Source organism: Apteryx mantelli, chromosome 6 (genome assembly GCF_036417845.1).
Source record: "Apteryx mantelli isolate bAptMan1 chromosome 6, bAptMan1.hap1, whole genome shotgun sequence".
NCBI lineage: Eukaryota > Metazoa > Chordata > Aves > Apterygiformes > Apterygidae > Apteryx > Apteryx mantelli.
In genome coordinates this window covers 13,107,720-13,134,484 of record NC_089983.1, presented here as the reverse complement: position 1 = coordinate 13,134,484, position 26,765 = coordinate 13,107,720, and the positions used below count along the sequence as shown (strand labels likewise).

The 26,765-nt window shown below is 37.5% G+C and overlaps 1 protein-coding gene across 9 annotated transcripts in view; it reads right to left on the bottom strand.

Moving 5' to 3' along the window:
- The window catches only part of PARD3B (par-3 family cell polarity regulator beta), a 440,403-nt gene that overhangs the window by 171,880 nt on the left and 241,758 nt on the right, over positions 1-26,765 (bottom strand). For all 9 annotated transcript variants that reach the window (XM_067298774.1, XM_067298775.1, XM_067298776.1 and 6 more), the window contains 5 exons: positions 25,991-26,161; positions 22,515-22,644; positions 16,388-16,490; positions 14,116-14,231; positions 1,861-1,905 (listed from right to left, as the gene is read on the bottom strand). In XM_067298774.1, coding sequence (XP_067154875.1) covers positions 1,861-1,905; positions 14,116-14,231; positions 16,388-16,490; positions 22,515-22,644; positions 25,991-26,161 — 565 coding nt within the window. The remainder of the gene's footprint in view (positions 1-1,860; positions 1,906-14,115; positions 14,232-16,387; positions 16,491-22,514; positions 22,645-25,990; positions 26,162-26,765) is intronic.

The window sequence follows — 26,765 nt, the reverse complement described above, 5'->3', positions numbered from 1 at the left end:
CCTTAAAAATAAATACTTGAATGGAGCAATAAGAAAGATGAAACAGCAGCTTGATTTCTGTTATGAGGGGTTAGGAAATGTTAAATGGTACTTTAGAACATGGATGGGTGAGAAGAAGAAGAAGAAGAAAAAAAACAACCCCACCCCACACTTTTCAACATTTGACCGGTATTTAGAGCAGACAGAAGCAAAAAAAATCATTTATACTCCAGCCTTCTCAGAAGTAGCTTTTTCTTTTATTCCAGAAGAAAAGAAAGATTAAAAAACAACCCATAGGATCTTTGTATTGATCCTTAGGTGATCTCTTGACCACATATTTTCAATTCCTGGTCTATGAAAATAGATGTCAGCTACCCATAAGAGGTCTACAAAGGATAAGGCAAACAAGCTTATGTTCAGTAAGCATGGATACACATTTTCACATAAAATTTTTAGGAGTCTTCAAATTGAAAAAAAAATTGAAAGACACTGTTCAAGAATCTAGAGAAGTGTGCAGAAGAAAAATCAAAATGCTGCTAAATTACAATATAAAGTTTGTTATATATGTAACAACTGATTGCCAAGGAGTTATGATCTCACCAGGTTTCCTTCCAATATTCTTCAAGAGGAGTGACTTCCACTATCTTTGGAAAACTGAATGATACTGTAATGTTTATAGCTATTTTTCTGCACAGAAAAAACAAACAAACAAACAAACAGGTGCAACATCCGTAGCTTTTCCTAGTTGACAAGATTACTTCTTGGATGCTTTCACATCCCAAAGACAAAGTAGAAAGAAGTTCTTCTCCCCAGGAGTGATAATATTACAAGACACATGAACCACCCCTTGATTCAGAAAGACAATACAAGAGGTTCACAGACTTAGGAAAGAAGCCAGAAGAATTTTAAAAGAATTTGTCTACTTTAAGTTCAGGAAAAGGTCTTCAGATAAGGAAAATCCACACCAGAGAGCTACAAGATAACAGAACTAAAGAGAACACCCAGCTGTACAGAGCAGGAATACCATGAACCATCAGAAATCTAATAGTTCACCTTTCTTTGCATGCATTCAGCCTTTTAGTTCTATCAAAAGGGTGGAAAAAGGCAACATGTAATCACACAACAAGGGGCAGCCTGGAATTTCAGGGTTTTCTAACACAGGTTAAGATAAATTGCTGAATAGCTGGCGTTTACTAGAAACTTTTCCAGGTTTCCTATGTCAGGTTAGCTCCATCTTGTCAAAATTTACCATCTTCTGTGACATTTTCTTGTAAGTTCTTATAATATGAGAGCTGCAAGTTGTACAGTACTATGGTGAGGTTTGCAGAACTTATTAAAGAATTAGGTGCAGCAATGATAGTAGTGTTGCCAAATACAATTTTTATTGCTAAGGACTGAAAAATTTAAGCAAAAACAAATATTTCTACTGCACAACCACACTGAAAGAAAAATCTTCTACAGATAAAAGAATGTCATAGCTTTTTATAGTGTTATCTTCAATACTCCTGACAACGAAAGTGGAACTCAGAGCAAAAAGAAAAAAAATCATGTTTTTTGATTTTTACATAGTTTAAGTTCTCACACCCCATGAGACGTTGCGCATTCTCCCTCCTACTTACTTGAACTCTCATCATCTTCAATTTCCAACATTATATATATATAAAAAAAAATACAGCTCTTTCTGCAAATGACTCAGCTGCATACACTGCCAAGCAAAAGCAATCCCCAATCCATCACTGTGGAAGTTGGAGGCAGAGCATGCAAAGTAATGCCTTAATTTGTAATGCTTTTAGTCACCACAGTTTCTGTAAGTTGGTTCCATTTACTGCCCATACTGCTTTCAAGTTACTTGCTCTTTCTCCAAACAGAAGAACAGCTTACCTGATGTGTGTCCAGCCAATGAACTAACTTTGCTTTCATCTGCCACTGGGGAATAAAAGAAGAGACACAAAGATCAGAAATTCATTTAAATTCATAAGCCTTTGAAACACTGTCAATTTATTTCAGACACACAGTGTCCTAAATCTTTAAATTATAATCATTTGTAAAAGGCCTTTTCTCCCTAATCCACCCGGGGTGCTTCAAAGTCCAAATACCTGAATCAAAGTCCACTGAAACCAATAAAAGGGCTACCAGCAGTCCTCGAGGGTTACAGATCAGGACCTCAGCACTTACATGCTCAGAACTGAGTTGTCAGAAGAGCAATTGCATTTGTAAATAACTCATCTTGCCAGACAAATCATGGGGCATAGGAGAGTTGTAACATTTTCAGATCAAAGGCCTCAGCTGGTAAAAAGAATCCAGATGTGGAAACCTTCCCATCTGTAAGACATCTCCATGACTCGCAGGACTCTCTGCAGACAGTGAAGGCTCCCAAAAGATGCTCTTTTGGAAGGCTTGTGCTTTTTTATGTTATGATTTATTTTATTTTATCTGTAAATCACACCTCTGTAGTACTTCACAACATCTTATAAAGAAAGACATATACAGTATTAACAGTTTGCAGACAGACTAATGGAGGAGCCGTTTCTGAATGTAACAAAAATTGTAATTTTTCTTTAGTAACTGTACTTCAGTTTATCATCATATATCTCAAGAAACTAATTAAAACACTTTCCCAGAGGGCTGAGTGGAAGAACCAATCACCATTTCTTAAAATGAATTCTATGCAAAAAAAAAAAAAGTGTTAATGTAATGTTAGGGATGATAAAACAAGCACAGGAAATGAATGTTAGGGCTGAAAGCTTGTTCCTCATTCTCCCTGCCCAAGCACTCCCCTGTGTTACGCCTTAATATATGATCTCTTTATATGATGCAATAAATTGTTGAGTCATATCAATAATATTATAAATGAGAATTTATACAAGCTTTACATAGTGGTCACCATAAAAAAGTTTACCTACAGAGTTATCTACAATGGTATAGCAAGGTGCTATTTTCTATCAAGGAAAAAGCTGCGCAGTAGTTACTGAGATTTAGCAGCTACTACTGGGAAATAAATTCATATGAGTAAGTATGTTCTTATTTGCCCTCCCTGCTTCACTTTGATGCTTACATCTCTAGGACAGGTTGAAATATATCATCCCAGTTGTGCAGATGGGAAACCAAAGAAAGAAATTAGGGAAGTGTTTTCCCCCAAAACAGCATCAGATTCAGGACTGGAATCCACAATGGGAATCGTGAACCCACCACTGACCCTTGTATCACTTCTCCACCTTTGTAATCTGATTGTCCAACATTTCCTCATCAGTAAATCTGATGTAGTTTAATTATGTTGTGGGACCCAGATGCTATACAGTATGACTAATAACGCTGACAATGTTATGCAGAGATACTGCAAAAAAAAGTACTGTTACGGCTAGTCAAAATCAGAAGTCCAACTAAAACGCAAGGCGGTTCTGCACTCCTTGTCCTTTGAACTTTTTTCTAGGTTTTTGCAGTCCCTGGAGATGACGATAACTGTTCACCTCCTCACTTTGCAGTTTAACTGATGCTGTAACTCAAAATGACTGGAAAAGGATTTGTTATAAAGCCAGTTCAAACTTTTCCCTCCTCCCTCTCCCCTAAATCTACCTTTAAGCAGAAAAAACATGGAAAACTTTATTCCCAAAGGTTAATGTTTTGACAAGTTATGATTGTGTGAAAACAAGGGATTATAATGGAAACTGATTTGCAGTCTTAATTATAGCAGTCACTAATGGCAACTGCTATAATATATGGTAATTACTTGAAGCAGGTTATGTTATAGTACATAGGAACTTAAAAAAAAAAAAAAAAAAAAAAAGAAACCTATACTGATGACTGGGTTTGCCTGAGACTAAGTTTTACATTATTAAAAGGGACAAATCCATGTGACTTAATCATATTTTACACACCAGCTACACACACAAAAATTAGATTTTAATACTGGAGGGAAAAAGGGCAGAGTAAAATGATTAGAAAATGAAAAATAATCTTACCAGAACACAAAGTTAGCATTATGAGTTTAAACACACACCCAAAAAAGGAAATGCAAAAGTTAAAGTTTGATATCAAAGTTAGAGCCAAGCGTTTCTCCTTCCCGCCATGGCTGGGACACATGCACATGCGCGACAGGAACAAATGCAATCGGGGAAGGAGGGGGGTAACCTCTGTTTCATGGGCTCTCACGGTTCGGCAGTGACCCCCCGGGTGGCCACCTTCCCTTGCAGCGCACAGGAGGGGCACACACCCGCTTGCTGGGTGAAGCTGCCGCTAATTAGTAGCCCTTTTCCTCTGCGAACAAGGGGAAGAGGAAGGAAAAGCAGGAACAGCCTAACAGGAGATGAATACTCATTTCCCTGAATTACTCTCTATATGTCAAAGTTGAAAACTTTGTAACAGAAGAGTTCATTTAGGAAGTATACAAGACGCCTCACTCTGCAAAGCTGTCATTCAGTATGTTATTCAGCTATGACAAAAATAATATTTCACTGGTTATCTTGCCTTAGCTTTTTAAACAATAAGTCCTGTTCCTTATCATCAGTAAGGACTAACTGGACATTTCTTTTCTAAGATCCAACTGATGCTGCTCTATCTATGCAGAAAGGCATCTGAAAGGTTTTAACCATGGAAAAAATATCCTCTGCCCTTAAAACTCAAATAAAAAAAATTATAATTATTTTTATATTGCAACATCAAAAAATAATTACATTGCAACTAACTATGAAAAATTGCAGCTCAAACAGGATCACACTAGGGAACGCTCAGTGCCAGACTGGAATATATCAGGAAAGCATTTATGGTACAAAATTTTAACTGTAGATATTTTTAATGGGAACACTATGAAATATATTCTTGAGGTAGAACTGTTAAATGCAATACATTTCAAAAAAAAAAGAAACTGCATAATTTGGGGACAGTAAACATAAAGCTCAAGCAAACAACTGGAAAGGATCAGTGCACAGGAGTAAACACATTGAAGAAAAAGAAAAACAAAGATAACTTAAAAGTTAAACAAATACTTCACATGTATGAGATGTCCCCAGAACTCCAGAGCATGATAGTTCATGAAGTGATTGGTGTTTGCTAGTATAAAACATGCTAGATCTTTCAGAGTAACTTATTTAATTTAGGAACTGCATTTTCACTAGAGAAGCCAATTATGTATTCATTATCAGCACTTGAAATAATTGCTGAAATAAAAGTTCTACAGCTACTTAATAAAAGCATGGACATTTGGGAAGCTAGCAAGACCACTGATTACGAAAGATGGAATATTATTAAAACATACATATCTCTCCAGCTGAAAGCATACAGCTGATACTACCCTTTTTACTATGCCATCAACCATAACAAAAAGCAAAAACAAAACAAAAACAACACGATGTAGCATGAATACTCAGATGTATTAAAATTTCTTATGATAATATTCTAGAGTGCTGTTTTGCTTTAAGCAGCTAAGAAATATTATCCAGCAACAGTAGAAATAACCACAATGCGTCCATATTCCTTCCATGCAATTTTTTGACGTGATTTTTTGATTTTTTTGATTTTGATTTCCATGCCCTACACAAGAGAACCAAGGCAGGCATTTTATTTCAATTGCATGATTTTCCATGGATTAGCACACAATGAATCTTCTGCATTGGCTCAGAAAGAGTTTGCGTTCTCTAAATACAACCCAAGTTTCATTGAAGGTCAATAAACTAGTTCCCAACTATTGTTTAGAGAAGCACAAATCAATGCTGCTGCCAATAGCGATAACCAATTTCCCTCCTTTTTTCTGTTTCAATCTCTGCACCATTATACTATTTTTCCCCCAAACAGGGAGTTACTATTATACACCAGATATGGGGTACTACTGTTCAACTTGATGCCTCTTTTCTGAATGATTAGTTTTGCACATTGACCAATAGCTACTTAAAATCTTTTAAGTGTGTGAAAGTCAGCGTTATACTGCTGGACAAACTGACGCATGCTTTTGAAGACCAACCGCAGTTCTCTATTCAGAAAAGCAGCAAACTGATTAAAATTCCAATAAATGAGAGATAAGAAGGAGACAGCCTAAAACATTGAGAAATTTCCTGGAAAACAAATCTTCCAATAGCATTATCTGTCTGGAGGAAGCTCAATATAAAGCTTAATATAAGGTAATGAATTAGCAAGGGCTGTATTCCCGAACCACATACACAAGGGAGGTTTATGTACTTTTTAAGAATCTAAGTTAGCTTCTATGGGATAAAAAAATGAAAATAAAGCAAGGCAACAAACTGGCCACTGGTTTTCCAGATGGATCGTATCTTTACACAGCCCTTTCAGCATAATGAAGGCACAGCATCATCCATTAATTTTAGTCAATGATAGTGTCAATGACATAATTCTCCTGCAGCTTTTATTTCCTTGCTGAAGTGTTTACCCATCTAGGAGTGGCATAAATTACTCACAGAGATTGTGTCAAATGTTGGCTCACAACTATTATTTAGAAAAGGCTGCTAGCTATTTTCGCTTTTCCCTGTAGTACTGTGTACAAAGACCACAGGCTTTTACACTAAAATCTGCAGGAGCAATAAGCTGCTTATCAGCAAGAAAATACGCTGTCACAGTCTCAAAATCTTTTTCTTCAGTAAATTCCCCCCTCCTCCCTCCAGTGACAGAAGGGGAAGGGGCAGAAGGGGCCCAGTTCCCCAGTGCTGGGGTCTCCTGGTTATCCACCATCAAGTCATTCTTGAAAGATTATGAGTCCCTGATAGATTCCTGTTCACTTCAACATTGAAAAGCAGTAAGACTAGCACAAAGCTCACACAGGGGCTAAGGATAAATTACATTGCTTAGGTGGTAACAAAGACAAACAATTTCCAGACTGGGATGCCCTGCTCAACACATTCAGAGTCAGGAATAAATTGGGTCTAAACCAAGATTCTGGGTTCTTTTTCTCACCTGTACAAGGTTTTCTCTAGTTTAATTTTTCAGAACAATTTTGTAAGAGCTGATTTAATATTTCAATTCAGTTGCACTCAGAGAAGGTCCCCAAGCCATGCGCCTTGTGTGCCAGCATGCGGGAATGAGAGTGCGAGTGCCTAAGCTTGCACCCACTGTTACTACTATTTGTTGTGTGAGAATCAGCAGCCCCGTTGATGCTGTCCACTGGTCACATCTATGACTACATGGAAGCTTTTCTCTTGGCAGAAACCAGCATTGCTTTATAATTTCAGGGCCAATATGATATAAATTTCTTCACTTTCTTTTCATGGCACAACTCCTCATTCTTGAAGGTTACACTGCTAATAGAGGCCATCACCTCTTCTTTTACACTTTTGTCGTCTTCCCTAGTTCTCTCTCACCTCTATTCCACTGAAACTGTACAGGGCTAAAATGGATCCAGCTCCCCTGCTCAGCATCTCCTGCATGTCATTAACACTTCTTCTCAGCTCCGAGGGTTAAACCACAAGTTCCTAATCTAATCTGTCATTCACTGGTTGAAAATGTTGATAGGGAACAGATTTTCAAACAAAGTGCTCTTAAAACTGATTTTAAATTGAGACTTCATTATCATCTGTACTTTCTCATAGTAGCTATACATTAACATAATTACTATTTTCTTCCCCTAACACTTCAATAGTCTAAGTGCATTAACAGATCAACTTGCTTCAGCTTTGTTAAAGCAGTCAAAGAAACTACCACCTCACCTATATGTTAATGTTTTCTCTGATCACCATCACAGTTCATCTGTCTGCTCCCAGGCTGCTCCACCACACACTGCCTTGAATACTAAGAGGTTTCTACAAAACCGGTTGAAAAAGTTGATGTCCCTTCCTGCCCGCTTCTGCCCTTATGCCACAGCTCACCTCCCCCTCCACTGTGCCAAGGCAAGTTGGGTATAAAGCAGAGTAATGGAGATGGCCTTGGTAAAAGTGTTCCCCTTCATAGGGGAAAAAATTCATTTATGAGTCTGCCCCACCGTACTCCTATCACTTAATAATTCCTTTTGTTTCACTCCCTACTTGGAGATCTTACAAGCAGAATTTAGAAAGTTATTTAAATGATGAAAAGTACATGTAGTGTTCATGTCTAAAAAATTTTTCTGCAAAGCGGCCTCAGAAAATTCACATTTAATTTGACAGTATTAGAAAGTTACCCATGACATGAGCTAGATGAATTTTAAAATATCTCCTGGCCCTTAATCCCCCAAGACAGTTATAGCCATATACATTACAATTTTCCCTAAATCCATGACTTTTTTTGTTTAAAAAGTCCTTCTCTTCAAGAGATTATTTGTCAAATTACTGTCAGAAGCCAATAACGTTGAGAAGTTTATTTGAATACTGAGCTATCTTCTCAGTTTCCTCATTAATACTCTAATGAACTTAACTGGCTTCTGAATGTGGTTTTAAATTCGTTTTCAACCCAAAAAACATATTCCATACATACCATGGCCAAGAAAGAAATGATTTTTAAATACCAAACAACTTTTTGTCCCACTAACACCATTAACACTCATTAGGGACCCTCCCAAAATATATTCTTTTAATTGCATCTGTATTGAAACATTGTTCAAACTGAAGAGCAACTTCCATTAGCTCTGTTTGGCCCTCATTTGGTTACCTTTTGATATATTTATGTCAATATCCAAAATTATGCTCAGAAAAGGGATAATATGTTTCAGAGCAAACCAAGAAGGTAACAGTTAATAGCATCTTGACTGCACCTTCTATCTCCTTCTATAAACCCTGTTTTCTCTTTGTTTTGAGGTGCCTTTAAATCTAATGCATCCTCTAATTATCAAAGAACTGAACAGTCGGTTACATGTTGCTTTTCTTGCAGAACACTCCATACCTTAGATCTTATCATATTCACTTGATAATTATTCCTAAATAAGTAAGTGAAGTTGGCTGATATCTCTACTAAACATACCCCAAGGTTAAGGGACTCTGAGTATGTCTAATGATGTTTTAGCAAATAATATTTCACTCGCTTTTAGAAGTGAGTAAAGGACAGCTCCATTTCTTCAGGCTGTAGAGCTTAATCAGTTAAGATCTGTGGATTTTTGGTTTTTATTGGGAAAAAAAGGGGGAGTTGAGCAATACCTTGGGAGAGTGGTCATGTGTTATTACAACAACACCCTTAAATGTAAATCTACACAGTACTTTGCCTGAATTGCTACGCTACAAAATTGCTATACGCTCATAAGATTCAATTCCATGTTGCTTCAGGTTAAAACAAGCTACACTTTCATGTTTTGAATACGCTTCCCAGGGCTGTAGCTTTTACAGTACATTTATGCATAGCCTAAATCTGTCCTAACACATACACAGATTTATGGAAAATAAGGGTGCTGTAGATAAATAATAAAACACCTTTCCCCACCCTTCTTTCTTATTTTTAGAGCACGTTGATTTTCACCTTCCAGTACAACATAAAAAATACCAATATTTCCATTCATTCACCACAAAAATTACCTTTTTAATACAGTTTAAAGAAAAAAGAAAAACTAGTGAGCACGGATTTTGATGAATTATTATACAGAAGCTATTTTCTACATGACCATGTTAATGCATAGGAAAATGTGCATATATAGTAGGTAGTTAAAGGAAAGGAAAAAACTATCCCTCCGACGACTTGTACAGAAGCCATTGATTTCCTCTTCTTCATTTTTATCTACCATTTCAGAAAAAGTGCATCACTTATTTGTGAAGTAGGAAGGCACAACAATAAATTTGTTTCTACCATTTCTGAATTTGTTTTGCTCATTTTTAGCACTCTATAAGCACAAGTCCAAACTTGGCAAGCAGTATAAATCTAATCAGTGCAGGCATGCACTCCAAGTCAGACTTTGGCTGGCCCTGCATGAATTCTTGAAAGCAAGGTATAAGCAGATGTCCTTTCTTTGCTAATATATCAAGCACTATCATTCCTAACAAAAAACTGCAGTTGACTGAAGGTGTCAAGTGCCATGCCCAGTAAAGGAAGGGGGTGACCGTGCTCCTCTGTCACTAGCTCAAAGCAAAATTAAACATAGTAAAGCAAAGATATACCATAAGACACAGGGTACAAACTCTAAAAGTGATCCAGGAAGCCCTGTCTCAGCACAGGGAAGAACATTAAACCTTGTAGCTGATTGGAAACCAGTCTGTGCTCCATTGTTCTGAATGGAGCAGTGAGCTTTGAGAAGCTTTGGACCATCGCGTTAAGTGAGAGATGCTAAAGCAGGAAACCAGGGGCCCTACAAACATTCCCGCAGCATCCAGACTCCTGGTGCAAAGACACCTGTGCATATGAGGTAGGGTTCTGCTCATGCCTGAAAAAAACAAAGAAAATGCCACACTACCACTATAGCTGTCTTTTCCTATTTTTTCAAGTTTCCACAACAATAACTCTTCCAGATATACCACTGATTTTTTTTTTTTTTTAAGTACATGCATGCAAAAATTAAGTCATCTACAAATAACTAGAGTTCTTGAAATACACCATCTTCAGAAAAAGTCATTTTTGGATTCGTACTATTTGTGAACTCAGCAGTTAAGACTTCTCTCAGTTCGTATGACTTACGGCATTTGCATGACAGCCTGAAGCCCAGCCTATACAATGAGGAAGAGCGGTTCACAAGCTCTGGTCCTGCCTAGCTGTCCAATCAATAACACAGAAATACACTAAGAATCAATAAACTAAACCATACATTACTACTGGCAAGTAACCTACAATTTTTGCTGCATGTGCCAAGTTCCCATCATTGCAAGATTTGCTTTGTAGAATGACAAAGATAAATTGATGCTACATGTTAACAGTATTGCACACTATTTGATCACCCTTCCTTACTTCCTGATACTATTCATTAAGAACAGTAATTTATAATAATAATAATCATTATTTTATAAACACATATGACTGGAAAACAAATAAAGCACTCAAAGGTTTCTGGGCCTAAAATACATAGATTCAGAGTAGAAACCCATTTAAAATTGATGTTCCTCTTTTCAATTCTATGTAATTATAGACTAGCCTTTACTTAACAGATCTGCTTCTTGTGTATATACCAACCCTCACCAAAGCCAGAGAGACCGTTACAATATAATTTCATTAGCTCCCTAAATTCATGAGTGTACTATTTTGTCCTCAGGTCCCCAAACTGCAGCAATACCTGGATTCTCAGGTCTCTCATGTCCAACATTTTCTGTTATCTGCATTATCCCATTTTATAATCCAGGCCTTTGTTGTCCTATGAATGCAATGAATGAATTATATATATATGTTTCAAGGTAGACTGTTTCATAAGTGGATACTAGTACAGATTTCATTCTGATGCCCTGTATTACACTAATATTACACTAATCCTTTTGTCTACAGAGTTCAGGTCTAGAAAGACCCAGGTGACTTCTGGACCTTGTGACCTGAAAGACTGGTTGCGTCTTTCCACATCTGTGGAGACACCTGAATCAAAGAACATTCAGTTTAAAAGGGAAAAAACTGCATCCAGGTCACATTTTCTGAAGCCTCAAAGCTCTCCTCCTAGAGTCCAATTTTTTTATTTTTCTATTCAACATATTATTTTTATTTATTTTTGGGGAGTGAAGGGATTTGCATAACTTCAGAAAAATAGTAAGTGGACAGCATCACATCATCACATGGATGGAGAAAGAAGGGCTAGCAGTTACTCAAGCAGTCTTGGATACAGGACACCTTTCCTTTTTTTTTTTTTTTTTTTTTTAAAAAAACCCACCAAATCTGCTACAGAGTTCCTCTGCAGTGCTGAAAAAGTCATTGTCAGCCTCAACTCTGGGTCTGGAAGATGAAGATAGTAGCACTTTCCACCTTTTTTGGTGCCAAACCATGTACTGAAATCAATAATGGGTACCACAGGTACCAAACAGCATCTTAGGATGAGAATTTACTTTGGATCATGACTATAGTCAAGTAATGAACAAGATTTAAAAAAGAAGGAAAAAAAAAAAAAGAAAAAAAAAGAAAAAGCCACACACACAAGAAAACCTTCCTTCTCTAAATACCCATTTCAGGGTCTGAGCTATATGCCCTATTTGGAAGCACAGCTTTAGATACTGGAATTTTATTTGCCATTAGAAAAATTTTAGATTGTAGTTATTTAACTTACAGATTTTTCACATTTATTCTCCATTAAGCTTCCCAGCCAAAAGTCTCTGTTTAACATCAGTCAAAGGTGGGAAGTCCAAGGCAGTACTTCACTTCCTGCTACAGAATAACTGCAGAAGGTCCTAGCTCTCATCTTTATCTCCTCAGTTTATTTGCCAAGCTACAGGCAAACTCATATACTTCATTTTTCAGTCAGGTAAAGAACTTATGCCTAAAAGGCTAAAGTCAATTTTTTACTCAACAGTCTTTTTCCAATAAATGATCAGCAACCCTAATAAGAAAATGATTACACTTGGGCACAACTCCTTATAAAGTCTGAATAAAGATGAATGAAATTAAAAGGCCTGAACATAATCCTTGATGGGTGCAGTTCTGTCTTGTGTCTCACCTCATCATATATGAGAAGGATAAAATATTACTGTCTCCAACCAGACTGATCATAATCTCTCCTTCCCCTTTCTTCTTACTTTCATATCAGAAGAGGCATTTTCAACAGCAACTTTCTATCAGAAACAACTATTATACATTCTCAAAGCATCCCTTGTGGGTGTTTGGAGCAAGTGCAGGTGATTTATACTGATTTTAATCTTATAATATAATTGAACACAGACTAGGACGAAAAGATGTAGGAGTTAGCTGGTAGTTTTGAATATGCTCTCAACAGCATTCCCATTACCTAATGTTCCATTGCCACTTGTGAGCCTTCTTTCCCAATGACTTCTGTGGGAGTTGTAAATGAACCTTTCTAAATAAGACTCTGAAGTTGAACTTCATTTTCTCTAGAAGGTTATATATGGTATTTTATGTTTTGACTTAAGTCTGTAACCTCATTCCACTTTTGAGCATCTACAGTATTTCCATTCTAAAAAAATCTAGCTGTTCTTATTTGTCAAAGGGGTGGGCAGAACCGCAAAGGGATTAATTTCTGTTCAGATCATGCAGTAGCTTTAAAATTCAAGTGTTACCTGCCTTAAAAACTTCCCTAAAGGGGTTCTATCCATTCTTGTCATGCATTAACAACTGTTCGACATGCCTTACACTCCATTACAGGCATACAGACATTTTATGGTACATTAAAATGACATTACATTAACAAGACAATAAAAATCAACAGTACAAAAAACAAAGACCAATCTAGAATGTTTCAGAGGAAAAAAAACAACCAGCAGTACCAACAAAAAGGCATCTTGAGACTATGCAAGATACTGATCATTTTCCATTCATTGTATTTAGTCTGATCCAACACAACACAAATCTACAATTAAATACATCCTAATGATGGCTCTCAAAACGACTGCATCAACACTTGAACTTGAAAAAGCCAGATAAAGGATGAGTGGTGCCACAAAGAAGAACGAAAAGGAAAAAGAAAAGCCTATTTGGTTTCTGATTCTTTGAGGCTTAAGAGCCTCGTGAATTTTCCCTTGTACTGCCATTAAAACATGACTCAGTTTTCATCTGCAATAACCCGTCAATCTTCCACCTGCAAACGCTTCGGCAATATTGAAAGAACCATTTACTTTCAGTTTCACCCACCCTGCAAGATTTTCTGAACAGCTTTGATGGGTAGAGGACCATAACCTTATCACTCTTCAAGCATTTATAAAGATCTACTGCAACACTTTGATTGCCCGTGTTTGCTATTGTCAATGAAGAAATATACAACTTGTCTTAAGAAAGTTAGCCTTTGTCCAGTGTAGTTTTGCAGTCATTTATGTTCTATAGGAAAATGACTTTTGTGGTTGCTGTTTTGCAGTATTTTTAGACATACAAAAATTGTGTGGCAATTCTTCCAGCTCATTTTTACAAAAGGTCTCTCTTCTCCTCAGCTAAGATTTCAATACAATGGATAGAATGGCCTTTAAGAAAAAAATAAATCTCTCTTTGGCTTCAGTAAAAAGGGTACTTGCAATTAGATGCTACAGGAGGCAGACCATTGTCCCCATCACTGCAGTTCCTCCGCAGAACTCGCTCCCTGATGTTTGTGTGGAAGAAACAAAAGCAGGAAACAGAGATGGTACAGATGTGCCGGGGCTAAAAAGCTGACCTACGTGTCACCCCACCCCCTCTTACCCAGATCCATGCTTTTTGAGGCTTTCAGATTAATTGATTCAGACCGCTTGGCTGGTGTCAAAGATCTGAAGTTGATGTGCTGATCTGCTAAATACACTGCTGAATTTATGATAGGGCTGCAGGAAAAAAAAAAACAACATGTAAAATATTTAGGCACCAGCTCAAACACAAGTGAACTAATTAAAACATGCACAGTATACATGTGTTTCCTCCTCCAGTTGTTAGCAGCCATGCATTTTAAAATCAGTCATTGATCCTCAAGTTTCTTTTGTGAGATTTAACACCTCTAGTCACTTGTTTTTCATTACATATGCAAATACAAATATAAATTCTTAGTGATAATTGCTGCTTTTACCCAATTAATATTTTATTTAGCAGAAGAAAAGAGGAACATACCCAGTGCCTGCAATTTTCTTTTTGCCTCTTGCTAGTTCCATTTGACCATCGCATTTGTAGCATGTAGCAACATGCTACAAAAGTTGGAGAAAATACAGCCAACGTTCCTGGTTCAATTCCACCAGATCTGCTAGTCTGAAGTTGCTTAAAAATCCTACCACCATGCACTTTTGCAGAGCATGTTTACCTGGAGTCTTATGTAGGGTGCCATAAGGCTCTGAAGAACTCAAAGATATTCTTTTAATTTCATTTTACTTCAATTTAGGCAAATACCTAAACATTTCAAAATTCCTCCTGAGTAAAACTCAAAGGAACTTTCACTGGTGAGGAGTCAAAATATCTCATTGCACTGCACCTGAAATCTTCCATGTCTCTCTCAAATTAGAAATTTAAGTTATTTTAAAAAATATTCTAAAACCAAAAAGCAGTTTCAAAATTAAAAACATCTCTTTTTAGAGCTCTTCAATCAGAAGCTTTTACAGTGTCAAAACATTTCCCCCAATTTTTTGCTGAAACACAACTTCAGTGAAACCAGCGTGACTTCCCACAGCAATTCAATTTCAGAGCTTAAGATTCAAATGGAAAACCAATACAACTCTGGAAAAAAGCCAGGATAGGAAGGAAGGCCTATAAATTCATCATCATCTTAATATCATTATCATTTAAGAGAATGTTTTTGCTCAGATTTTTGCAAACAATAGCAGTTGCAAATTTAGTGCAGAGATTCATTACTCTATGTAGAGTTTTGTTTGATTACACTATGCTACATATATGTGCCTGTTGCTTAACTGGGACGCCAGAAATTATGAAAATACTCCAGTGAAATTAGTGCATGTTACTTAAAAAGAAAACAGTTACAGGATTCCTCAATGTGTAAGGAATTTAAGGCATCGGTAATAAAGCACGACATACCTACTTGATACCATTTGCAGTCAGGCATTTTAAGGGTAGTTTTTAATCATATGGATACACACAAGCAAAATAGTCAGGCTAAGTCTTTTAACTGAAATGTAGACTCCCCTAATTTCATTGCAATGAAACAGTTACATGACTATCACAACTGTGAATTTACACAAAATGAGTAAACAGTATTCAACATTGAATTTTCAGCATTACAAGTACAGTAGGTTGAAATAAATGATATTTTGACTTTTATCCTATACTACTTCAGTGAAATCAATGCTACCACCCAAAGCACATGCCAGCACAAACTTGAACATGCTTACAGCTTTTCTGCACTTCTTCCAAACTTTAATATTTAATAAAACAAATTATAACTTGCAGCTGCCATCAGACATGCCAGCCTTTGGAAAAGGTACTCTTAAAATATCTGAAAAATCTACCTAATTTACAACTGGTAAAATGCCCACTGTTAATTTTTTTTCTAGACATTTAGACACGCAAACTTACTGAAACTTGATTTAATTTTTTAACCTCAAGAATTTCTTGGTTGACATTCAGTAAAAGAAGATTGCTCGCTACAAACCGAATTTGGTTCGGACTTTTAAACCTTTAAAAGACTTTAGGCACTGCATCTGCACATAGCACCCACTGGTATAGTTTAATATGTATACTTTTTTTTTTAAATTAGGATTATGTTTTGGGGATTCTTTTGTGTTTTACTGAACCCATTCTAGGCATTGTGATCCATGTATCATGGACAGGAGGCACAGTGCAGCTTAAGAACAACAGAAATCAACAAAGAACTGACTGTTAAAGTAACTTTCCCTGTTTGCACTGAAGAATCATCCCAGTGACTAAATATGATGGTACAAATTAAACAAAACAACAAGTGATTTTAAATCGGTCAAAACTATTACCACAATCACTAACGAGCAATTAGAGCCACAGATATTACAAATAGCCAAAGTCAAACCTGTGATTATTATAATCCTCACTCAGCAGATCCTCACTGGGATGTGGGGGGAGAGGTGGAGGGGTTTCATTCTCACCATTGCCATGATCAGACATTGGCAGCTCTGAAATGAAAAAAGGGGTTAAATAAGCTGCCAAAAAAAAAAAAAGTACATTAAATCAGTTCATTGATCAACGACTGGACTGGAAGGCCTCAAGCAATCCTGAAGTTAGTCACAAATTATTCAAATCCCTAAACTAACTAAACTAGAATTAAAATCACACCAAGCAGAAAATATACCCCTTGAGATTTCCTGAAGAGCTGATCTGCAGATTTGCATATGCATAATTAAAGATAAATATAGGGAAACTTTGTGCTTATAGTGAAGTTGAGTGCAAGGCCCAAATTACTTTACCCCATTAGATCTGTTGTATAGCTGCATCCTAACTGATCAGAGGCTCATGGCTTCAGTCCCTTTGACAGGGAACATTTACCACCTTTCATAAGAGAACTGTTTTCCCAGCAAAGAGCTCAAGAGAAGAAAAAATTCTGTTTTCCCATAGCAGGAGAGAAAGCAGGCAATTTCTGAATTACAGTCTTCACCTTCCTAGTATTAAGGTAATTCCTTCTTTACCTCTACAAAAGACATTCAGTTTACACCAGAAAATTACTTCAGACTGAGAGAAACATGAACTACTCAATTAAACCATCCTGTGGTTTACTAAGTAACAACGCTTACATAGCTGCAGTAAGTATTTAATATCACTGCTGTGCCTGTTGTAGGCCAGCTCATTATTGTGTCCTGTAAATTCACCTCTCAGTCTAAAGGTCCAATTTTATAAAACATACGTACATTTTTCAATGTAGTGCATGTCTTCACCCTGCTTAGATTTAACAGGAAACGTGGATACTTGATACTTCTCAGGTCAAAATGGCAGAGAAGTGATTTAACAATACTGACACATCACACTTTCACGTGCCCCGGCTCTTTTGTTGCATTGAATGTTGCTAGGGTTTTCTTCTTCTTTTTTTTTTTTTTTAAACACAATCCTGTATGAAAGTACTAATCTAACTTAAGAGAACAAAAGGTTTACAGGGAGGGGAGCAAGCCAGACAGCAACAGACAATGTGTGTTAGGTAAGAGCATGGAGACTGTCCCCTGCCAAAGCAACAGAGTTCCTAGCTCAAGGACCCTGTAAACGGAGAGCCTGGCTGCAGCTGGATAGCTTCCCAGAGATCACAATGCCAAGGAAGAGGTAAAACTCTCTCTCAGACAAGCTGAAAAAATCTTCGGAGGCAAGAGAAGATGGGCAGATGCAGAGAAAAGTTCTAGTGGGACCACGAGGAAATATGGGGTGCCAGTCGGACGCAGAATGGATGCGTTACGTTGTCGGGTAATGCGCACATGCTCGCTGCATTACGATCACACTCTTTCAGGTTGCAATTTAAAGACAGGAAACAAAGATGAGGAAATGGCATGTTTGCACAGTACAAAGAACATTTAACAAAGGGAATCTAGTACTGTTCAATATAACTAAGTGATTTGGAACACGAAGTGAATCAAGAGATGAAAAAATCTGCTCACGTAAAAATATTCAGAACTGCCAAAAATAAGCAGACTGCGAAGCTCTGCAGCAGGATATTAAGTGACTAGGAAATAAAACGCAGGTGAAATTCCAAGTCAGTGACTGCAAAGCGATACACATGGTGGGCAGGGGAAATCCTTGACTACACATACACAAAGCTGGGCTATTACGTTAGCTATTACCACTCAGGAGCAATACCACGGGAACATTGTCATGCCCTCTTTGAATACATACTCAGTGAAGTCAAAAGGCAAACAGACTTTTAGAGCATTAAGAAAATTAAGTCTGAACGCTCCATCTTACTGGTGCACCTAATTTTGAAATAGCAACTAAGGTTTCATGCACCCCATCGGAAAGAGGCTGTGGTATAATTCAGAAACATACCAAAAGGGTAGCGAGGATGGCTGGACACATGCAGCAACTTTCCTGTGAGAAATTTAAACAGACGAGGATTATTTGGCTTAGAATAACAAGCAATAAGAAGGGATGCAAGAGGAGTCCATGGAATTGTAAAAGGCATGCATAAAATGAAAAGGAAAATCTCACTGACTGTGCCATGCACAGTAACTAGAAGGCACCCAGCGTAACTATCAAGTAGCACATTAAGAAAAACACATAAGTATTTTTTCCTATATAATTAAGCATGGAATTCACTGCCATGAAAATGTTATGGAAGCAAAATTTTATTTTTTAGAAATATTAAGAAGTGGATTAAACAAAGTCAGAGAGACAAAGATTCACCAGCGGCACAATGGTCCAGACACAACCTCTGATTTAGGATGTCCCTAAACCACTGACTACCCAAAGCAGGAAGCCTGATGAAGAAATCATAGCATAGCTACGCTGTGCCTTACCCTCTTTCTCTAAGCAGCCTCTGATGGCCAGAGTCAGAGACAGTACTGAGCATATCTTGTCATTTTATGAACTTTGATTCATATTAATTAATATTTCACTTCCCAAAGGCTGTTGGGTGACTGGTTACCCCAGGTGCTGTTCCTGGAGTAGACACGTAGTAGGCACAGAAAAATGCCAGACTTCCTGAGGAAGTCGGGAGCAATCACAGGGGACTGCAGCTCCAAACCAAACGCCAGCAGGAGCAAAAGAGCAAGAGAACCGAAGAGGGAGTCACTGGCTCCATGTTCAAGACCTCAGGAGATGATCTTGGCAGATCCAGAGCGATCACAGGAACAGCTAACCCAATAAATAAATGCACTGGATTTTCAGATATTAAACAGCTTTAGGAGGGTGAATATTTGAGATTGTAAGACGCACATAATGTTCCAAGCAAAATTTAACTTTAAAATATAATTTAAAATTTAACTTTCTCTTTTTCTACTTTCACATTATCACAAATGTATGAAATCATACTTCTAAACAGAGATTCCTGTACAACCATGAAGATTTGGCAGTTTATAGTAGGAGAGATACTTTATCATGATTCCACTGCTTAACCATAAAGATAACACTAATTTCCCTATAACCCTATATTATACGGGGTTATAAGAAATATGTAAGAATCCCTAATGAAACACATTCCAGTAATCTTTCAGCACCAGAAACATAAAGCTGCTGGCACTGAAGTATTATTTCTCAAAGAGGTTGTTCTAAAAAAATGCTGTATCTGCGCAACAGCTTGGCAGCAAAAAAAGGGAGGACCTGAAGGCTGCAAGTATTATTCATGCAAAAATAGACCAAACATTGGCATTTCAATATTGGATCAGCCCTCCCTCTCCCCCCCCCCCCGCCATCCCTTCCCCCCAACTCTTTATTTAAATATCCACAGGCAAGACAAAATGTAATGTTTTGGCTGTAACCACTTTTTCCCAGACATTAGCTTTTCTTGCTCATGTATAATAAAAAGGAGTCTTAAAACAGATAGCAATATTAGCAGGCCAAGCTTCAGTGTATTTTTGCTGAGCTTTTATAAGAGCTTTATTGGTAGGAGCAGTGAATGATATTGGAAATAACTTATTGGAAAACATTAATTGAGAAAATGACATTTTATTAAACCTAATTCAGCTCTTGTCATTAAATTCTTGCATTAGATCCAGTCTTATGTTAAAATCTCTTCTTTTATTGTTATTATTTATATTCTTGTAACAACTAGACCTTCACATCCAAGGTAAGGATAGTGCACCATAAGAACGTACAACACGGGACTGTTCCTGCCTGTCATGAACCCCCCCACCATATCTGTGACTCGTTTGCTTTAGCAGGCATATGACCCAAAGTCCACAGGCGAGTTAATGAGGGTTCTGCACAGGTGTTGTGCTTTGCTTTTACAGATGCCCTGAAGGACTGAGGACTTCTATCAGAAACAATGCAAAAAAATTTTTGAATGAACGACTGGCAGTAAGGGATAGGCTGATACGGAGTTCAAAATTAGATAAATATTTCTACAACGGGCAGAACTACTGTAGGGCCAAAGCGCGCCTCACCCAGCACATTTCAGATCGGAGTCCTACTGCAGACATCCTGCAGCTGAAAGCCCTGGTGCAGTTCTCCATCAACACCACATAAGTTTTACTCATCACATAGCAAATCTTAAAAAAAAGTCGCAATACAATGATACTTCCAGTCGGTTCCCAGCAGTACTAAAAATGTCTTTGTCTGCTGCCCATGGACCCTGATCTCCCATCTGGCTCCCAGGCCAAGGCTGGGAACCCCCAGCCACTCCACACCCTCCCAAAGCCAGCTCCCAGCAGCATTCCTGAGCATCCTTTCCACATCCCACACCCATTTGCTTCTGAGGCCACGGCGGTTTTTCTCCTTTTTCCTCAGCTTTTAAAGTAGTTTTTAAAATGTAAAAGTATGTTTCTCTACCTTTTACATTCATCTAACTTTTACTTGGGAAAATATAATAATAGAAATCCACAGATCATCTTGTCAATTGATTCCACATGATTTTTATTAATTGAACAGCTAAAGAATGAGGCTGAGCTCTGAATGCTCACTATTCTGTCCATATCCTTTGCTTTTTCACTTTCATGTATGAAAATATGCAATTTATTTTTATGTTTTGCATTGCTCTGTAGACTGAAGTCTGATGCCATAAATATCACAGGCTGAAAGAAAACCTATTAAGACACACACATACACATATTGATTGTTCCTACAGTTCTTCAGAACAGTAGTTCTCAAACTCTTTGGGCAAATGAACCATCATCAGCCCCTAAAATGTCTTGCTCACTATTATGCCTTCTTGTCATTGAAAACATTGTTTTATGAATAAACTGTTAACTACTCGTTATGATCTTCTGGATCATCTGAAGTACTGTTCTTCCACAGATTTTATTTTGAACTTTAAGTAACAAGTAAAGTTACCTGTTGCCAATCACCTGTACCATGGATCTAAGCACTTATTCAGATCTTTTTAAAGGAAGTGTTTACAGGTATTTACTGCTCTGTGATGCTTTGGCAATGGCTAATTCTACAGGGCAAGCTAGCTCTGTGGATGGCCTTTTCTCCCTGTAACTGCAGAACTCAGTAGAAACTCCATACAAGGGAGATGTAAGGTTGACTTAAATACTTACTGTGCTTGAGTTTAAATCTGCAGTTCTTTGATTGGAGCCACTTTTTCAAAATATTGGTGTCAATGCAAATGATTAACCCTTAAATTAAATGGCGGCTTCTCTTGAGTTTACAGACACAGACTCTCAATGGGCTTTGGTTAAAACCACCCCACACGGTCATCACGACAGTCTATGAAATCACATTTTTCAGACCACCTAGATTCCACAGTTGTCCAGGAAAGTGGAAAAAGTCACACATAATTCATGCACAAAAACAAACTTCTTTTTCCCGAGTAGAAGGTATTTAAGCACGTGTTTGGCTTGAAGGACAAGAGCACATTTCCCCATTGAAAGGGTGGGGCCAGGACAATCTCAAATACTTAAAATTTGCAGGTAACAAGTACCTTGCTGAGCCGGGTGCAAACAGGACAGATGGTACAGTTTGCCATCAGAAAAGGAAGACGACAGGAAAATAAGCAGTCCTATGTGCTTTTACATATATGTTTACATGCATGTCCCAGACATTTAGGTTTTCTTTGTACAGTGCTCTACAAGCCTGCCTAACTTTTTAAATGAGGTGATTAATGTAATTCTGATCTGTAAATTAAGGGAGTATTTCTAACCTTTGAACAAATTTTACCATTAACTCTAAAATAAGCTAGTATCAATATAATGCTTTTGTATAAAATCATTTATCTTATAATAACTCAGGACATAAATCTAAGAATTTTATACAAAAATCATTGTACTCATTAAAGATATATATAAAATAAACATTTTGACAACATATATTTTGCACTCATCATTTGTTTTTTATCCAACCTTACGTGTTGGGGCAGCGAGCTAGAAACTGTTACTTAAACTGGAATTTGTGCCAGGAATCTAATTCACAACTTCTGAGTCAGCTCTCCCACCCTCTCTAGATCTTCATGCCTCCAAGTAACATAGTGTGCACTTACTCTAATTAACCGCTTTTCTAGTTGCTGTGGATTTCAGAAAACACAAAAACACAATGCACTTTCTTTTAGCACAAAGGAAGACAGAGACTACCTTTTAGTCTGTCCTGAGGACTGCAAGTTACAAACTGCTGAAGAACAGTATCGTTACGCCGGGAAGCAGCTGCGATGTTATGGCTCCCCTCAAACGCTGATTTTTGAAAAGCTCCCTGGTCTGAGCGTTCCTAAGGGAAAAAACAGAACCATATATTGTTACACAAAAATTAAATGTTCAACGATGCAGAGGATCGGCCATCACTGCGCTACTCTGCATTTGTGTGCCGTCTGTGAGGTGCTCATTGTACACCGCTTCTTTTCAAATGAGAAACATGAAAGCTATCTTCAAAATGACTATTCGTTATTGCTGATCACGAAATAAGACAATAACTAGGCAGTAACAATCACTAAGAATGATACACAAAAACGAAGACTGTGTTTTTTCCTGACCCACAACTGGCTGCATTCAAATTCTCCATCTGGGAGGGCAGCTTGTGACATTGTCAACACAAGAACATGGGCAATGCCAATGGTATTTTTCTGCCAGCCAGCTGGTTCCCTTCGCTCAGAGACTGAGTGCATATGTTCTCATGATCACACACTAGAGCAGTTTTGTAAGGAAGGAGTTACACCAAACTCCCAAATGCAGGTCTTCTGGCTAGCAGCTAAACAAACTCCTGTCACACCTCTAGTCAGCTTTTCTTTTGAGACCCCCCCATATACATTCCATATCGCCTAATTTATTCTCCTGAGCAGTTGCTCAAAAGGGGAAAAAAAAATAAATAAATCACAGTTTCTAAAACTGGGACAGACCCAAAAAGACATTTCTGTACTTGTTATTCAGAGAAAACAGAAAACCCACACAGGAGAATATTATGGCTAGTTTTCAGAATAACCTTTATAGTTTCTGTGGTTTTATATCCATTTTTTTTGAAGGCATCTCCAACTGGCTTCTATTTTTAAAGTGCATTTTCATTATGCCAGCAAATGTTACAGTGTAAGTATATCATTCCTTAAATTACATGCATAGTCACATCTATGGAAGAAATGCATGCACAAACCTATATCACTTATTTGCACAAAGATGTTTAAAGCATTGGCAATTGATGCCTGCATATCAGTGCACAAAAAAGGAGAGTGGGTTAAATCCTCCTTGCAACCGGCCTAACACAAGCTCCTAAATAATTATTAACCCCCCCCCCCAAAAAAAAAAAACCCACCCAAATCCATGCTTTTGGCTAAAAACACACCTCGTCTCAGAACACAAATCAATTCTGAGAGCCTAATGGTGACAACGTGCCTCCAAATCTAGTCTCAGGGGACAGGCAACACATGCTACGTTCTCCCCTCCTCCTCAGTGCAGCATGAGCCATTTGAAAAGGGTATTTGGAGCCTCTGTCCTAAGGGACAGACAAACATACACCCCACACAGTCACTGACAATTATGTTTCTTCTCTCTGCTTTAAATTCTTCAGTTTACTTAGGATTCCTTGTGTCAGGAGGTCCACATTTACTGCTCTCTCAGGTGTACTGCTGGCTAAATCAAGCCTTGCAACAGCAGAACTACTACTAAATTAAAGACTCATACACAGTGGGATAGGGAGCCTTGAATTAACAACAACAACAAATCTGCTTTTCCAGCTCTTTGATAAATGACACAATCGATATCCCAACAACTGATCAGTAACCAGCATAATTAGAGTATTCAGCTTATAAAACAGAGCTGTCATGGAAGACCTCCATTAGCGTCCTGACCAATAAAAACAATAATGCATTTCTAAACATATTCAGCTTCCACCAGGCTGTACTCAGTACTCAGGAAGCTGTTTTGGGGAAAGGAAAGAATGGGCAACAACCCATTTCTGCTGTGGTCTGCAGACTCAAATGGAATTACAATTGAACCTCAAGACTATCATATAAAAATTAATTTCTGTCTAAAACGAATTTGATTCAATCAAGACTTCATTATGTATTCTTCATACGGCACGAGTCAAGATTATTTACCTTTCATACATCTGGATAAAATACAAAACCATACGCTCAACTATAAAAAAAAGAGTTTTTATATTTTTATTAGGTCAATCTGATGTTCAACTGGAGTATTTTTGCAAAATTTGTTTTTTATCAAATGAAGAAAACTAGCAGGAGTGAGCTTTATTTGAAGGTAAGCTATCTTTCATCTGTCACAAGAATCCACAATAAATGTAACACATACTTTTTGATTCTTCCTTACAGCATAATGCCATGGAACATCGAAAAGAAAAGCAAAAATGTGTTTTCCTCTAATATATTCCAGAATTACTAATGAATATTTTTACATATTTTCCTGGCAAGACAGACATCAGAGAGGCTTGTGCAAAGTATTCTCCTGACAAAGTTAGAGCATAATGTTCAGCAAGTAATTTTCTTCTAAATATATTTCTCAATCAATCCACGATGGTAGTAAATCAAATAGAAATATAATCAGCAAAATGATAAGAGTTAACTATTTATACTACAAGACACCTGCACACTCTTGGCCCTCCCCTCTATATTTTACATGAAATCACCTACAAATTGGGATTATTCTCAACACTTTAAAATGTGTAAGCAGGACTTATTAAATAAAAAGCTCAAAGACATCTCTTAGAATTCTGTGATGGGCTTTATTACAATTTTTTAATATCACAAATCAACTTGTGTTTTAAGGAACTGCACAGCTGTTGAAATTCTAGGAAAATATTTATTTGAAGGTCAAAATCAAAACTGAGATAGTAAGTGAAGGGCAGCTAATTTGTGGCTCTCATAAATAAGAGAGAGTGAGTGAGCACATGCATGTGAGGGAGGGAATGAGAGAGATCCTAAAAACAACCCTTTTTGAAAACAAGCTGTTAATGGCACATGTCAATTGATATGAGGTCTAGAAAACTAAGTGTCAAAATTTCTTCTTGTTACCTTGCTTAAGCAAGTTTTATGTTAATCAATTCATAAACAGCCTGTCATGAAGGGGTAGCCTTCATCTGACCAGAAAAAGTAAAATATTAATTCTTTGATGGTAAAAAGGGACTGGAACCAAGAACACAAAAAATAATATGTAGTAAATTAAAATACTAATGAAAATTAAAAAAAAATAAAAATGGAAGAATGAAGTAAAATCCAGGTCACAGTCAGGTCACTGATCATGAAAACATATGAAATCAGAGGAATTTCAATCACTTGTGTCCCAACTGTTCCCTGAGGAGGTAAGAGAGTCAAAACTACCACAAAACAGTCACCCCTTTATTAAACCTTTTTGGGACGACATTATTTTTGTTCTAAAAGAAAGTTGCCAGAACGCCAAATTAAAATAGGAGGCAACTTTTAGCCTAGCCTAAACAGGAGCAGGAAGCCCATGAGATGCCAACCAGGAACACTGTGTCAATCCTGACTCCGGGAAGTCAGCAATTCATTTTGCCAGGAGGAGCTCTGTGACCAAGTCTTGGGCCACCATCTCTTGAATGCAGACACACCAAAACCGGAAAGGCATTTATCTCACAAACGCTTTTATCGCTTCACCTCTGTTTGTGGCTCTAGTCTCCGGAGAACTACCAGCTGGATCCTCCCACGAATGTTCCCCTCCATGGACATGGAGCGCCTCAGCGTCTCCATAGCTTCATGGTTTGACTTGCCCAGGAGTGACTCTCCATTAACTGCAACAAGCTGATCATTTACTCGCAAGCGACCATCCTACAAGCAAAAAATAAAACAAGAAAAAGCAAGAAAAATTAGGCGCAGGCACTACATACAGGAAAGCAAGATGCAGACAACCAGACATTGCTTTTTAAAAAGTAAGAAACAAAAGACTGCGTAGTACCAGCTCATTAAGAAAGAAAGGAGGGGAAAGAAAAAAAAAAATCTGTGTGTCCATTAATTGACCCATGTTTTCTTCCATTCACAGCATTTTGGGAAGAGTTCATAAGGCAATTACAAACATAGACATACATGCACATGCTGCTGCTTTTTTGCGTATACAATTTAATTTATACCAGTCCTATAAAGGAGAAAACAGGAAAAGGAGCTTTCAGGTAGTTAAAAGGACCCACACCATAGCTGTTAGTATCTACAGCAAAACCACGAATGATCACTGAAGTGTATTTTAAATATGTTGTTATCTGCTATTAGGATCTGGTAAGAAACAGACACCGCTCCAAAAATTATTTTGTCTTATACTCTCACTAGTGTTTATCTTGTCACAATTACTGTGCCACCATATGGGGTAATGTTCTCAGTTCAGAATGGTCATTAAGACTTAAGCATCCATATTTTAATTAACACTGTTCGTGTATTTTAA